Source organism: Echinops telfairi, unplaced genomic scaffold (assembly GCF_000313985.2).
Source record: "Echinops telfairi isolate 266 unplaced genomic scaffold, ASM31398v2 ScPeMD7_60;HRSCAF=208, whole genome shotgun sequence".
Taxonomy (NCBI): Eukaryota; Metazoa; Chordata; class Mammalia; order Afrosoricida; family Tenrecidae; genus Echinops; species Echinops telfairi.
The window spans coordinates 31,255,908-31,272,209 of NW_022103958.1; the positions used below are offsets into that span (position 1 = coordinate 31,255,908).

Consider the following 16,302-nt stretch of genomic DNA (forward strand, 5'->3'; position numbering starts at 1 on the left):
AACACATTTGGAACAGACGTCAGAAAGAACGTTTTCCCCCAACATCGACAGTCGTCAACATGCAGCAAAACCCTCCAAAGTCGCTGGCGACACTGCACACACAATTAGAACTGACTATGAGGGAAATAAAACACTGAGGAGTGTTGTCAAGCATCGAGGGATGGGCCAGAGGATGGGTGTGTTTTCCTGCGGGCTTACTGAGACTAGACGGAAAAGGTGCAAAAAGTTCTTTTTCTTCAGCCAATTGCACCAGCAATCCAACAGCCACCGTTTCCTGCAGGGGCCACGTTCATGCCTTGATGACATCCTCCTCCAGCTAGACTTCTGGATGGCACCATGTTGCCAACTCCCCTGCTTCCCCCATGGCCTCACACTTCACGGGCGCAGACTCCTGCTCTAGCCATTGCCTCTTCTGCACTAGCTGCTCTGAAGAGGCTGAGAGAAGCTGCCATGGTGATTAGGGCTGGTTAGGGTGATGCTCTCTAGTGACTGAGACCTGGGGCCCGGCTCTCTCTGCCAATACCCATCACCTTAATTCCTTTTGCGTGTGTCTGCTCTGACAGCTCCTCACTTTTCTGAGGAGGGAGGGTCCCATCGACACTGGGAGCCCTGTGGGTTTAACGGCCTGTCCTGCTTGTGACCTTCCCTTTCCGCTAAAGCACAGTGGAGATCGTGACAGCACGCGGCATGACCCAGGAGCCACTGAGGCCGGGTGTCAGGGCGCCTGGTCTTTTCGGATGCCAGGTCTGTGGCCACCGTGAATCCCGACGTCACTCTCAGCCTGTTCCCCTTAAGGCGAAGGTCTTGGGCTTCACTCCCTCCAAGAGGGGTGCCAGAAGAGCTGCTGTCTGCACCCTCACACTGATGAGTCAAGGGAGGGGGGTGGGCAGAAGAGGTGTAACGATCAATGAAAATGAAAAGAGCTTCGTATTCTACTGGGAATTCTACTGGGGAAGAAGGTTAACATCCAGAAAAATGGGGTTGCGGGGTTGGTGTGCACACAAAATAGAGCCTACTAACTGGCACTGGGGAGAATCCCACTCCTACTGATTGACAGGGGAATGACAAACGCTTCTCTGGTGACAGGAACAGATCTCCACCTCTTCCTTGATGCTCAGCAGGCCCCTGGCAGGAACAACCACTACTGAACCAAAGATTGGTAGCTCAAATTCAGCAGCACCGCCAAAGGATCCGCTTCCGGAAACGAAATAGCAAAGAAAGCCCAAGAGCTCAGGTCTACGCTGTTACACTCTATGTCTGTTTTTCCTCTGGCATAATGGGTTACACATTCAGCTGCTAACCACAAGGTCCACGGTTAGAACCCATCAGCCCCTCCAAGGGAGAAAATTGAGACTGTCCACTCCTGTAAAGCTTCACAGTCTCCGAAACCCAAAGGGACACTGTCCATCTGTCCTATTGGGTTGCCTGGTGCCAGACGTGGCTTGAAGGCAGTGAGTTGGGTTTTGCCTCTTAAGTTAAAAAAAAAAAATCACATCATAAATTGGGATTATCAAACGAAACGTTTTTGTTTGTTTTTTTGTTTTTAAGTTAAGGAACGTTTCCAATAAAATGTACTCAGTCCACTGGGGTCAGAAAAGCAAAGGTGCAGTTTTCTCAGATCCCCCATCTCAGCCTCCACAGGGAGGGCCGTTTCTCAGAGTCCTAGCAAAATGTAAGAATTCCCCGTGCAGGCGAGAGAGGTCTGGCCTTACCTTCTGAGAAAGCGGTCCTCAAGTGGTGATTTCACTCAGACTAATGACCTAAGGCTCACAGCTATGAGAGAAATATGCCAACTGAAGGGCCTTCCAGTACAGGTATGGAAAGAGACTGCAGCCGCCGCAGTTTCTTGGAATCAATAGCATCAGAGCGGCAGCAGCCACACAGCCCCCCCCCCAACTGTGCTCATCCCCAAAACAGGCATTTGGGCTCCTCAGCCTCCAACCTCTCCCCCAGCAGACTCTCAATCCGCAAAGCAAACAATGCCACCTTTCCATATGCAGGATAGAAATTACTTTGCATAAAATGGGGCATTTTTCACCTTTTCATTACTTTCTGTTTTACAGAGAGGAAAGAAAGGGGGGCCAAGAAGAACTTCATAATTTGCCTTAAGAAAAGCCCTCTGGGCTTACCAAGGCTTTTCAGAATAGAAATTGTCCACCCCCTCCTTTCTCTTGCAAGCTGTCATTCAGAGAACATGAACGTGGAGGAAAGGCGAAAGACTAATGGAAGTCAAAGGGGGAAAATATTTCCCACAATACTGGGAGAGGCTATCCTGCGACTTCTAGAGATGCTCCTGAGAAGTATGTAGGAATTAGAACTAAGGAGTGAAAGAAAACAAATCAACACAGCAAAGTTCAAGACAATAACTCTTTGGGCTCACCTCTACTGGTTTTTATTAATTGTCATATAAATTATAAGTTTCCATGAAAAACAAAATACCCGGATGTCCAGACAAACATGCCTCTGTTTCCTGATTATCCAGTTTTCAGCAGAAGTCTAAGGATGTGCACACAGGAACTGGATGTTCTGAGCTCCTCCCCTATGAGTTCAAGGTCGAAACTCCCCAGGGGCTCATCAAAGAAGGAGGTAATGGCAGTAGAGGATGCTGAAGCATGCTTTAGCCAAAAACAGTGCTGACTGCATGTCTCGTGTCTGAATTCTGAAGTGGAAGTAGAATAAGAGAGGCCCAAGGGAATTCATATGCCTAAAAGACTTCATCCTTCTCGGCTCTCAAAGAGGTCTCTTCCAAGTCCCTATCTTCCCTGAAGACATGCTCCAGGTCTAGACCCACTATAGCGGTTTCCAACAACTCAAATGTCTAAAAACAGATGTCTGTATAAACGAAATGTAGTACATGTATAACGGACTGTTAATCGGTCCTATAGAGAAATGATGTCCTTATACAGGCTCTAACATAGATGGATCTTTAGAGCATCATGCTGTGTGAAATAGGTCAGGCTTCAGATGAAAAATAAGACATGATACCACTTTATGTGAAGTAGCTAGAATAGGCAAGTGTATTCAGACCTACGTTGATTAGTGACTACCCAGAGTAAGCAGTAAGGAAGGAAACAGGAAAGTTCATTGCTTAGGGGACACTGAGTAATAGGGGGAAAAAACGGATTGAATAATGATGATGGTTGCGCAGCATGATGAATATTACATCACTGAATTGTACGGGTGAAAAATGTTGAAATGACAAATGTTTTGTTGCATACATATTTATCATTACTTTTAGGAAAGCATAAATGAATATCTCTCTCTCTCTCTCTCTCTCTCTCTCTCTCACACACACACACACACACACACACACACACACACTTGTGTGTGCACCCAATAGCCATCACCTGTCAAACCCTGGTTGAGAAGAAAGCCCTTCATTACATAGATCAGCTCATGTCTAACAATGAAGACTCAAAAAAAAAGAATGAAGCTTCACAAAGTGTCCTTTTTTCTGCCTCCCACTCTGCCCGACAAAGCTGAGCCAGGTCTGGCCCAAGCCTCCGGATTACATGGTGTTAGCAGTGCGCTAGAAGACCATTTTTCAGTGAGACGTCATGTGGCTCAGTGGCTTCCTTGGTAGAGAAGTCCATGGATTCTGGGGAAGTGCTAGCTGAAGCAATGACACCTGGTCTATTGTAAACTGGGTCAGAGCAATGAAATTCCTCTTGAATTTCTATGGACGGATCAATGTTTCTGCTCTAATAAAATCATAAATCAGAAAGGATTTACATAAACTGGGTCCTACTTGGCAACTCAACAAATCGCAAATGGATTTTGCATTAAATTGTGTGACCCAACACCCCCTATTGGTTATGAATAAATGAAAATTCCACTCAATCTTTAAACCTTTCAAAAACATTCCAGCTGCCAACATGATTGTAGGTATAAAAGAAGAGAAATCAAGGCAGATACTTGATGGTATGGTTAGCATGTCACTGATCCTAAGTGCCAGTCTTGACTGAGGTACTAAGTTTTCCTAAAAGTTTTACCAAACACCAGTGTCTCAGCAAACACCACAAGAAGGAGTCTCAGCGGAACACAAACCGAGATGAAATCTGCAACACTCTCTGATGTATCGGGTAGCTTGTTAGCCAAAAGGCTGGTCTTTCTGGTCACCCAGAGGTACCTCGGGAGGAAACGTTCCACTCCGACCCCCCGGGAGTCACCATGAATCAGAACGGACTCCTCAGTGACTAGTGTTTATGTGTTTGCTCATTTGGGTGTTGATATATGAGGGAGGTGGTGCGAGAGTGAAAGTCAGGAAATTATGGGCTGCCACCTGCTTTCGTAAATAACGTTTCACTGAAACCCAGCCAGACCAGATGAATCCATTTACTCTTGTCTGTGTTGCCTCCACACCTCAACTGGGGCCTGCAAAGCCTGAGCCCTTTATACTGTGACTTGCCAACCTTTGTGCCAGAGAAGAGATGGTAAAAGATAAAACCCTGGGTTCTCTGAGCTAAACTGCCACGCGGCTGGGTTTGTTTTAACTCTAGAAGCTCAAAGGTAAGCCAAAACCACCTAACTCACTGGGTGTGTGAGCATACGCAGACATATTCATGAGCCATATAGTCTTGAACTATGAAATCTCACAGCACAGTAACAAGTTGAATTGCATTTGCTTGCTTCATTTTTAAAAATAAATTCTAGAATCTAATTCTGACAGGAGGGAGATGTTTCCACAAGGAAGTGAACATTTGTGATTTGAAGAGATTAAAATAAATTTGAGGAAGAATGAAATTCCAGAAATAGGAAGCTAAACAATCCCTGCCTGGAAAGTAACGTGTAATAAAGTGGGACTTACAGAGCCCTGGTGGGGCAGTGGGTCATGAGGTGGGCTGGAACTGCAAGGTCAGTTCAAACTCACCAGGTACTCCCAGGGAACAAGAAGAGGCTTGGCATTCTCATGAGGAGCCCTGGTAGCAGAGTAGTTACACACTGGGCTGCTAACCCCAAGGTCAGCATTTCGAAGCCACCAGCCTCTCTGTGGGTGAAAGACAGGGCTTTCTCCTCTGTGAAGAGTTACAGTGTTGGAAATGAGAAGGAGCAGTTCTACTTTGTACTATAGGGTCACTACGAGCCAGTATGGACCCCATGGCAGCCTGGGAAACCTGCAGGGACGCTTCTACTCTGGCTGTAGGGTCGCTATGAGTCAGAAGCTAATCGATGGCAGCAAGTTGGATTTGATTCAGTTAAGGTGCTCCTTTGATGAAGTTTCCTTTCTTGTAACAAGTTAAAAATCTGTATATACGTCATTGGTAAGGATGCTTCCTACGTCAGTCTCTGTAAGATCTGGGAATTAGCCCACAGAAAATCAAACAGAATGCTGCCTACTCCCATTCATGAGGGAAAGTGCAGTGATGATGGCAGTAGTTATCATAATAATCATTATTTTAGGAATAATGATCATTATGATAGGAATGAGCATGTATTAAGCATTTATCACATGCGAGGCACCATGTTAGGTACTTTTGCATTATCCCATTTGATCCTCTCAGCAGTCTCAGGGGAAGCAGATTCTGACAGAGGCTATGTCAGTTGTAAATACAACTTTCTAAGATGCACAGCAAAGTTCCGGAACTACATTCTTACCGTTACACTAGTCATTAAGCCCTCATCCACCCCAAGGCCACCCCAAGCACCTACCTCTGCAGACATTACAGCACTGGTTCTCAGGAAGAATACGATCCCTTGCTGAGCAGTTCAAAGGAGGGCACGTTTCTGTGATTTTCACTAAAACGCCACCCTAGGGGAACAAGATAGTGATATTTTTAGCGATCCAAATTTACAGTGCTCATTGTGAAGAGCCTGCAGTGATAACAACCGACAACAATTAACGATTCTCCTAAGACTTGCACAAATGTTGACAAAATCACAAATAAAATGGATGAGATTTAAAAGAATAAGTCTTAAGATGTTCCATTTAGACAACTTTTTAGCAACCTCTTTAAAGCAAGATGCTGGCAGTGGTGTGCTGGTCAACAAACCTTAGGGACCAAAAACACCAGAACTAAACCCACTGCCACGAAGCCTTTCCCTAGGGGACAACGCTCCCTAGGGTGTCCAAGGCTGCCAATTTGTACGGAAGCAGGAGCACATGTCTTTCTCCCACAGAGATGCTGGCAGGCTCGAACCACTGAACCTTTGCTTAGTGACTAAGCACCTTAAACACTACGCCATGTAGGGTCTTTCCCTTGGACTCTAGAGTTCTCATTTGATGTGTCTGACCATTTTCTTGGTGTCATCATTCACGTGTTGATGCACTTCAGCATGATTTCACCGACTACAACCTCGGGAGATGCGTGCAGTCATTCTCAAAAGTCTTTGAGACCCAGCTCCAGCACTGGCTTTATAACAGGCATTATGAAGCTCAAGATAAATCCTCATGCTTGCTGAGATCATAGTTCTGATGGAAGGAGACAAGGTAACTTAAACTGGAAACCATGAATAGGGAAGCAGTTCTGACCTGTGGCAGCCCCATGCGTGTCATAGTAGCACTGCCTCTGTAAGGTTGTCAATGACTCACTTTTTGGAAGTAGATTGTCAGGCCTGTCTCCCAAGGCTTCTCAGGTGAACTGGAACCTCCAACCTTTTGGTTAGCAGCTAGTCTGTGAACTGTTTATACCATTTAGTGACTACAGTATGCTAAGGGCTAGAATAGCTACTCAAATACAGATGTTGTTAGGTTTCATGGTAAAAAATTAATCTGCCAGGAAGGAATAGGTTATGGAGAAGAGGCCATGCTGGAGGGAACTTAAAGGATGCGGTAAGAAAGATTATCTTTCCTAGCAAAGAAAATAGAGAAGAGTCAAGGTATTCCAGATGAATAAGCCAAAGCAGGGTCACTTCAGCTGAGTACCTGGTTTCCACCAGCTATAAATAAACCCAATTATAATACAAATTTAAATATTCAGCTGCTGAATCTTTATGCCCTTGCTTCACCTAAGGGCCTATTTGTTGACATTCCTAGCATCTGTATTTAGTTTTACTCGGAGTTTTTGTAATTAGCTCATTAATTGCTAGGAGGAAAAATAAGCTTGAAGAGTCCCCTGTTTTATCTAACACATTTCATTTTCCGCCTTTGAGTCGACCAAGAAGAAAGCTCAATCGAGGGAGTCTCATTTAAAGACAAAAGGCAATTCTCAACATAGAATAGGAAAGAACTGGCAGGCAAGGGACTGGGGGACATCCTGACTCTTCCATCTCCCAGATATTCCATCACCTGGGGGCCTCAGAGTTCTCGGGTCTGCCAGAAATTCCCATCATATCAGGTACATTCGTGATCAACAGGAACGTAACATCACTTTAAATGTCAAATATGAGCTAATTTACAACAACCCATCTTTTGTCTTTCCCCATTTAGCTTCCTCTTTTTAGGCTCAGCCCAGCCTCTAGCACTTTCGGGTTTTCTTCATCAGTTTGGCTCTTCAGCCCCACTCTTTCCTAAGGCATCTAGACCCCTGCCTAGTCTCCTGTGTTGGAAGGGGCCCCGAAACCTGAGATTTGGCCCTGCTACTCACACATGGCCACTTCCAATCACCTACATCCTATTCTTCCTCCTTCAGGCCCAGCCAGGCTGGGTGACACTGGGCCTCAGATGTCCGCCTCAGACCTGAGGTTAGTGAGCTTACCAGGTGTTGCTTTGTGTCTGCAACAGGGAATCAGACCAATCGAGGTAAATCCAATGTAAACTTTAACTTCCACAAATGGGATAAGCTTAAAGCAAAGGAAAACAAAATGCCGAATACTTAGCGTCTCAGCTCTACTGCTATCCTTCAATATTATGATATTTACTCATGATCTATTGCTTCCACGGGTGAATGAAAGTGGGGACTGTTAGCACCTTGTTACCAGGTCTGTGTTCATGACCCTCTCCTTTCTCAATGACGGAATGCTTCCTCGCTGACAAGCATGTGCCTGCCACTTTCAGAGGGTTTCCCAGGAGCACTGGATCCACCTTGCCTGTGCAAAACACTACAAGTTTCCTGCACCTTCAAAATCCTCCACCACCATGGTCCAAAGTCAATGGTAGACTGGAGTGGAGGTTTTTGTCTAGATCAGGACAATATCTGGGGTGTTGGTTAGTGTCCAGAAACCCTGATGGCCTCAGGCTAAGGGTTGGCACCTTCAAATAAACCTGTTCCCCTTACCCATCCTGTATCTGTACACTTTACTGGCTTCTCTGGGGATCACTACATCCATAAATCACTCCTATTCCCCTCACTAAATCCCTTCCACTGAAATGCTCAGCTCAGGGTGGCTTCTGGATGAACCCAAACTAAGACTGTAGGATAAATTTTGCTCCTGCTGTTAGAAACCAAACCGCTAAAAGAGATTGTCTTCAGGTGGTGGGATTCGGGATGGCTTTCCATTTCCTCATTAGACTTTTTTGTCCATAACCCAAATTTTATAAATTCAACATATATTTCTTTTCTTAATGTGTGTGTAAATCAGATTTTTTTAAAAAAATTCTTCTTTTAAAGCAGTGGTTCTCAACCTTCCTAATGCCACAACCCTTTAATACAGTTGCTCATCTTGTGGTCACCCCCCAAACATAAAATTATTTTCGTTGCTACTTCATAACTGTAAGTTTGCTACTGTTATGAATCAGGTGACCCCTGTGAACGGGTCATTTGACCCCCCAAAGGGGTCAGGACCCATAGGTTGAGAACCGTTGTTTAAAAGTTTTACATTTTATTTTAAAAGAATTCATATGAAAGGTTCTCTTTACATAAAGAGGTTTGCTTTGACTGTTGATTAAATGTCAATAATTATAATCAATCATTGCCATATTTATTGAATAGGATCTGAATTACAAATGTTTAAATAGAGATAAACACTTTCTCTATGGCCCTGAAATAACCTACACTGTGATTACAGTGGCAAAAGTGCCATCAATTTCATTTAGCCCAGTCACATAATTATGCACACACCATTTTTAAACCTTATTTTCAAAACAAAAGTACCTAATTGGTTACCCACTCACTGCCAGCAAGTGTATTTCAACTCATTTCAACCCTACAGTCAACTGCACCTGTGGTTTTCAGAGAATAACTCTTTATGGGAGGAGAAAACCTCATCTGTCTCCCTCAGAGAAGCTGGTGGTTTCAAACTATTGACCTTGCACTTAGCAGCCCATTCGTGTCCCACTATGCCAGCTGGCTCATCTTAAAATCCTCCTGGTTGTGAGTTCTTATGTTATGCTCCCCAGAGCTTTGCATTGGTGGTACAAACCTGATTCTTTTATCTTTTCTCACACAGAGTAGTGGTCTCCGTGTCATTGGTCGAGCATGTGCTTATATGTCCACATGAATGTCTAAACCAACCCTTCCAAAATTCTGAAGTGAGAATATTTCTCAGTGGATTCAACACCATTGGGACTGGCAACAGAGACACTAAGGGAGGAAATGGTGGAGCCAGACTTCACAAGTTCACATGCCAGCTTGCACCCATAGGAGCTACCTCATAAAGCTATTATAAGGATTTAAATGCTGCTTAAAGTACCTACAAATGGCAAATGCTCAAGAAATGTTGGGTATTATCACCAATGGCCATTCTCTCTGTACATGTAATAACTAGTAGATAGCAACTGAAAACCTGAAAGTGTGAAAAAAATCAATACCTCTCTCTCTCTCTCTCTCTCTCTCTCACACACACACACACACACACACACACACACCATCTGTGTAGAGAGATAAGCCCTGAATTCTTTCTAAATTGTCAAAGAACAACCAAATGTTCATATAAACAGTAAAGGATGAACCACAACAGCCCTAATATTGCTAAATCCTATTCATAAACTTGACCTCTGAACCTATGCCTGGACCTACCAAAAATCTCACAGAAATGGTCCTTGCACCTCTCTGACAACAAAGCCTCAAGTCACAATTTCCTTGGTCAGGGTGTGACTAGCACCCGCTCACAGAGGCTTTCCCAAAGCATCCATGCCACCCAAAGCTCGCTCTCCCTTCCTCCTGCTTCATGGAGTGTTACAGCATTTGGCCTTATAGTGGGTATCTGTTTATTTTCTTACTGTGTGCCTTCCCCCCGAGACTGCAAGTCCCATGATGGCAAGGGTTTTGGTTTTCTGTTCAGTTCTATACAGAACCCAGTACAAGGGAGCTCAATGCATGCTTGCTAGATGATTACTGGCAGAGCGCTAGGACTCTGTATGTCTCCGTTCATGTGATACCTGGATACCTGTCAAACTCCCCTTGCCTTATTAGCAGCTACCTCTCTCTGCCCTCTCATATCATTCCTTTAGTAGTTTTTCCCAAGGCCACCTGAACCACAGGTGATGAGGTGACTACACAGTGACAGTGGACATGTACTCCTCCTCCGGGACTATAGCTCACCAGACAGTCTTGCCCCATAGGGCCCATAACAAGTCCAATGGTGCCCACGCAAGAAACGAATGCCTCTATGTCTCCCTGCCCGCTCCCCAGAAGTGACGAGAATCGCAAGATGAACACTTACTCTGCATTCACGGCAGCTCTGGGTTAAAATCCTCTGGCCTTCCGCAAGGACTTTCCCTCCGTAGATACATTTCGCTGTAATGAAACAGAAGAATGCATCAGGCAGTCATGCTGTGCAACCAAATGACCTCAGGGCTGCCACCTAACTCCAGTAGATGGCACAGAAGTGCAGCTTCTCTGATTCCGGACAATGCAAATCTCTTTTGTCTGGAGGATGGCCCTGGGTCCTCCCATTCAGGCTATCATCTCGACTGCGTTTTCATCTCGGACGTGTTTGCCACTCGTTCTGCACACCAAGGACATGCGATTGTTTCCATGTTGCAATAGCCAGAGAAAACTAATACAGGGAGGGGCGTGTGCTCCAGCCAGAAAAGAAACCATTGGATGCAAGTAGGCTCAGAGGCTCCACTCATCAGAACCATGACAACGGTGGTGAATGATGCCAACTGTCCTCTTGTTCAGCATGAAGCGCGGGCAGCCTTAGCCTACACATGTATTCTTAAGAAGCGCAAAGGCAGCACGTACAAGTCAGGAGAGTGAAATGCTAGATCAATGTCCCACTGAGACTCCTTGTGGAAAGGCCAGCTTAAGAGGCTAAGAGAGAGGGCAGAGGGTAGAAGGAGGCCTTGGACACATTTCCAAGACAAGCATAAATGGAGTTCCGATCGCTCAATTTAGATTTCACTGAGATTCAGTCCTCGACTCAACTTGCTGACCCCCTTTTAAATCAGTGCAGACGAAGTCAATTTGCTATGACCCTCATCTGACTCTGCCAGGTTCTCCACCCACATCAAGTACAGACGTCCAAGGCTGTATTATTCCCTCCCCTGCCTCCAGTGAAGCGCCTTCTAGCCTTAGCGTCCAGGAGAAGAAGTGAAGAACATCTCTGCCATTGGTTCCCCATTGGTCATAGGAAAGTCATCTCTCTCAGAGCCTTATTACTGTGTCTGCAAAGCTAAGTGGATTAAATTTGGTGGGTCTCAGGTTGGAGAGTCATGGGATCCTCAACGACTTCCCATAGCAATCCGCTGTCTCAAACGCTGGTTAGCCACACAGACCAGCCAAGAGACAGTGATTTGCATAACCTCACATTCCTGTCAGGCAGCACGTGCAACACTTTCTCAACTTATCGCTACGGCCATAGTTGGTGACCCACAACTCTTGGCTGCGTATTGCTCTAGGACTTACCCACAGTCGGGGAGCGCTGCTTCACCCAAGGCCAATTCCCCTTCCTGGTTTGGGTGGTTTGGAGCGTTGTTTCCAGGCAGCCCATATCCAATGCATGGTTGATGCAAAGGATACAAAGGCCAGCCAACCCAGGAACATGCTGCGGGCTCACTGCAGCTCCACAACCCCCACCAGGAAGGGCTGAGGCCATTGCCGCACTGGCCTTGCCACTCAAGTTCTTGCTCTGGCCCACCCGGTGTCTGCACCAGTGACCGCCAAAGACTTCATCTGAAAAGCACCCCCTAAGGACGCGCGTGCAAAGCTCCAGCTCAGAGTCCGTCTCCTCTGGGAGGAGTTCCTGGGTGGTGCCAATGGTGACCATACTAGGCTACCCAGAGAAAAGCTGGTAGAGTTTGAGCCAACCTGGAGGCCCCTCAGAACAAAGACCTGGCAATCTACTTTCCAAAACTCATCCCAGAAATCCCTGTAGAGCTCAGTTTGGCTCTGCAATACACAGGGTACCAGGAGCGGGAACAGACAGCAACAGACCAGGCGGTCCCAATTCAAAACCCACCCTGAAGCAACCCCACAGACTGCCCAGTCTGTTCTGCCCTAGTAGTCAAGGGCTCTTGGGTCCCTTTTAGCTCCTCCCTATTAACTAAGCCCAAATCCAATAAACACTCTCTCCTTAGGTCATTCTCAAATCATCCCACTTTCTTCATGACACCATCCATCGTCCTCTCTTCTCCATTATGCAAGAATCTCCTACAGCTTAGCCCCCCATGCTCTCCCATCTTCAAAGCTCTCCCGTACAGCAAGCACTAAGAAGAGTTTTATAATTCAAACCCGAGGCCCTGCTTCAAGTTATACGGGTCTCTACTGCCAGCAGAATGAGGTTCAAATTCATTTGCTTGACACACAGGATGATTCACCTCCCCTACACCCCCACCTCAAGCTTCAATGTTCCACCAAGCCCTGAGTTCTCCCCCCACCCCAAAGCATTCCCCCCCTTCACACATGGTCTAGACAAGCTTTCGTTCTCTCATCCTAGGCTTTGAGCAGTTTGTTCTCTTTAAAGGCACACTCAGCCCCATCTTCCAAACCCCTTGCTTTCAGTTTAGATCTTTCTCCAAGAAGTCATTCTTGACCTCTAGCTGTCCAAGTGCCTTCATTGGGTGCTTCCGTGATAGTCTGGGCCTAAACAGAGTACTTATTAGTCCTGAACAGATCACATACGATCCCATTATTTCTTAAGTGTTCATTTCGTTAGACAGCTCCCTTGCGGACTACAATCTCCATGAAGGTAGGAATCGTGCCTATTCAGAATTTTATCACCAGTCCTAAGCCCAGTGCTTAGATTTGAATGAATGAATTTCTGTCCTCTAGGCTTATTGTTAAGTAAGCAAAATAAGTAAATTAGAATTAATGAGCCTCCATTGTTGTTGGGTGCTTATGAGCCAATTCTAGCATACAATGGCCCGATAGGCAGGAAAGACATGTCTCATAGGGTTTCCTAGGCTGCAAATCCCCAAGAGCACACCATTCAGTCTTTACTCCTGTGGAACAATGGGTGAGCTTTCTGATACCCAGCTTAAAGTCTTCGCCCAACACCCAGTATTCAGCATTATGTCAGCCATAAAAAGCAGATACCAATGGTTTAAAAACAACAGCAACAGTTAATAGAGAAGCATTCTACTTTTTAGATGGGCTCATTTCTCTTGTGATTAAAAACAAAACAAAACACCGACTCCTGGACCGTCCCTTCTTCCTCACTTTTCTAGATAAATCCATTGATGGTGACTCACGGGTTCTAATGATGATGTGGATTTCCCAATTTACTACCATAGGGGAGACCACACCTCCAAGGGCCTGGCATTGCAGTCTAATAAACACCCACAGTCCCAAACGCAGCTGCTGCCAAGTTGGCGAGGTAGGCTCTCTCTAGAGTGACAGTTCTGCTAATTGCGCTGCTGCCATCTGCTCTTTGGACCAGGCTGGGAAGCAAAAGCAACAAACACTGTTCTGTTTCCCTTGCCTTTTGCCACCCACATGGTGGTATCAGGCACATAGGCGACCCTATCTTAAGATGTTCACCTGACTCCTCTCTTCCCTTTTCAGAGTCATCCCAGAATGTCTCTCTGGTGATATTGCCCCAATTGATGGCTCTCACACTGCCTGTGTACACCCCATCCATTGCCTACCCACCAGTCTAGAATACCAATTAAATGTCCACTGAACGGTATGTCCTCACCCAGAGGGTGCTGTGGGTGCTGGCGGATGATATCCGCATGATACTGCCTGCCTCAGCCAGCGGCCATTTGGGCTCTGGCACTGGTGCCGCAGACAAAGGCGAGAACAGCCTGGAGCATCTATGCAATGATCTGCAGACAGCTCTCAGGATCACCACTGGAGCTCACAAGAAGCCCCCCTGCTTTCTGACCCTCCCACCCTCCTCTCTGATAGGACCTTGGCCTCCCTGGTACTGCCATCCAAAGGCCTGGCTTCAGTCCTTATTATCCAACTTCTTGATCTACAGCCAAAAACCTTACTGTGGACATTTGAGGAAATTCAAGCATAAGATGAGTCAGGCTCCGGTGCCTTTGGCTCGGGCATTTGGGGCTCCATTCCAGCACTTTTCAGTGTGAGTAGAAATGTCAATGGAGACCTGAAAACCTTCCACATCACACTGGGGACATGCAAACCAGAATATTTCACAGTGCCTGACCATGAAATTGAAACTGAGCACCAACATGCATGCCTCCATGATGTCAGAAACAAATAGGCTGAGGCTCGAGAGGCAGGAGGTACCCACAGACACCTAACCACTTCCATCGGAGCTTCCTTTCTATGCTGCAGTGACTGGGCATGTTTGTCATTGGGTGTAACTGAATATACAATGGGAAGGTAGGGCTTCATGCCTCCATCAGATATAGGCACAAGGTTGCTCTGTCTTTATTTAGGAATTTGTACCCTGGACACACTCCAGCCATCCCTTGGCACTCAGAGGCTTAGACTATCATAATCAACATTCCCTATTATACCTTAAAGGAGAGCAGCGATCAGAGGGACTGAATGCCCTAGGAACTAGTTCACCACACCTGTCCTCTCTGAGCAAGACACCTACATCCAAAGGGCATCCCTCGGGCACCTCCAACTCAGACATGCCAACAGAATGCTCGCCAAACTATTGCCTCCACCTGCCCATTTGTGTTAATCACATTGTAAGTCTCCAAGAGGCTCCTGTTCAAAACCTGGCACCTTCTCCCTGGCAGACACTACCCCACAATCCATTAGTCTCCTGCAACAAATGCTGATGGGTGTTTCCATGGGCCAGGACTCCAGGATACTGTTCATCCCCATCCTTTCCTCTACACCTCCACAGGTGCATCTCCCCTGCTGGCCACATCTCCTCCCCTAGAAATATGATCAACCCCCTTGGCCCCTCTGCCTCTGGTCCTTCCTGGCCCTACGTGGCCTTTCTAAATGTATTCCTTAGTTTCTGCCGAGATTCTGCCTTCAAATCTTCCTTTTGAGCTGCAAAACATATGTTGTGCTTATCTTCATGATTGTGCGCGTGCAACTCCCTTGAGCGGATGTGCTCTGACCATCGTGTCTACCTGGGAAACTCTTGTTCATTTGTCAATACCCTACTCAGCTGTTACCTACCCTGTGAGCACACACTCTCGCACATACATACACACACACACACACACACACACTACCTTTGTATCCTACACACTGCTGTTACACAATACACTCTAGTGTAACTAAGATGGTGCGTGTGTCTTCCTGGAGTTCAGGGACAGAGCACAGAAGTTAAGAACACTGGCCCTGGAGCCAAATAATTTGAAATTGGATTCTGACTCCATCAGAGCTGTGCAAGCTTGAGCAAGGTCAGAACTGTCACACCTACAACTCAGCAATCTTCAAGAATCAGACAGACAAAGGAACAGCCCAGTAACAGGCCCTTGCTCTCAGAGACAGCTGGGGTGTTTGCATCTTGTGATCAGAACAGGAGGCCAGGGTACTTTTGTCAGGCAATGAGGATACTTAGAGAATGTTCCATTTTAAAGTGCCGGCCTTCAACTGTAACTGTAACAGTCCCACGCAAAAACAGTCAACAGAAAAAACAATTGGCTGTATCCCAACCTCATGTGCAGTTTTGCTGAAACAAACCACCAGAGTAGGTAGGTACTCTGCCTCCTTCTTCCTGACGCGAAGGGATCGGAGAGCATCTAGAAATTCCAGCACCTGCTGTTGGAACACTGCTCGACCAATCATCATTTTCTTGTCCATCTCCTTGAAAGCCAGAACTCTTTGGCTTGGCTCCACTTCCTCCAGGAAGCCTCCCATTCCTGCCACCAATGTCCTCCTCCAGCAAGCCACTCTGATCCCTCAAATGGCAACACACCCCCACACCACCACCCCAATGTACCTATATTAGGGACTCAACTCCAGACACTCTAGAGCACCTCTCCAGCTCAAAGTGAGCTGCTCTAGACCAGGAAGGGGTCTTCCATCCCTAGTTTGGGCACAAACTTCAGTATCTGCAAAATGCATATTTCTACTAAGAGGCAGAATGAAATAAAGACCCTCTAGGTCAGAGTTCTCAACTTCTCAAAAGTGTCCATGGTGTCTCTGGAAAATTGTGGGGGGC

The 16,302-nt window shown here is 46.3% G+C and overlaps 1 protein-coding gene across 2 annotated transcripts in view; it reads right to left on the minus strand.

Annotated features, from left to right (window-relative positions):
• NELL1 (neural EGFL like 1) overlaps positions 1-16,302 on the minus strand; it is a 1,001,735-nt gene that overhangs the window by 720,278 nt on the left and 265,155 nt on the right. For both annotated transcript variants that reach the window (XM_004711602.2, XM_004711601.2), the window contains exons 10-11: positions 10,480-10,553; positions 5,650-5,749 (exon numbers count right to left, since the gene is read on the minus strand). In XM_004711602.2, coding sequence (XP_004711659.2) covers positions 5,650-5,749; positions 10,480-10,553 — 174 coding nt within the window. The remainder of the gene's footprint in view (positions 1-5,649; positions 5,750-10,479; positions 10,554-16,302) is intronic.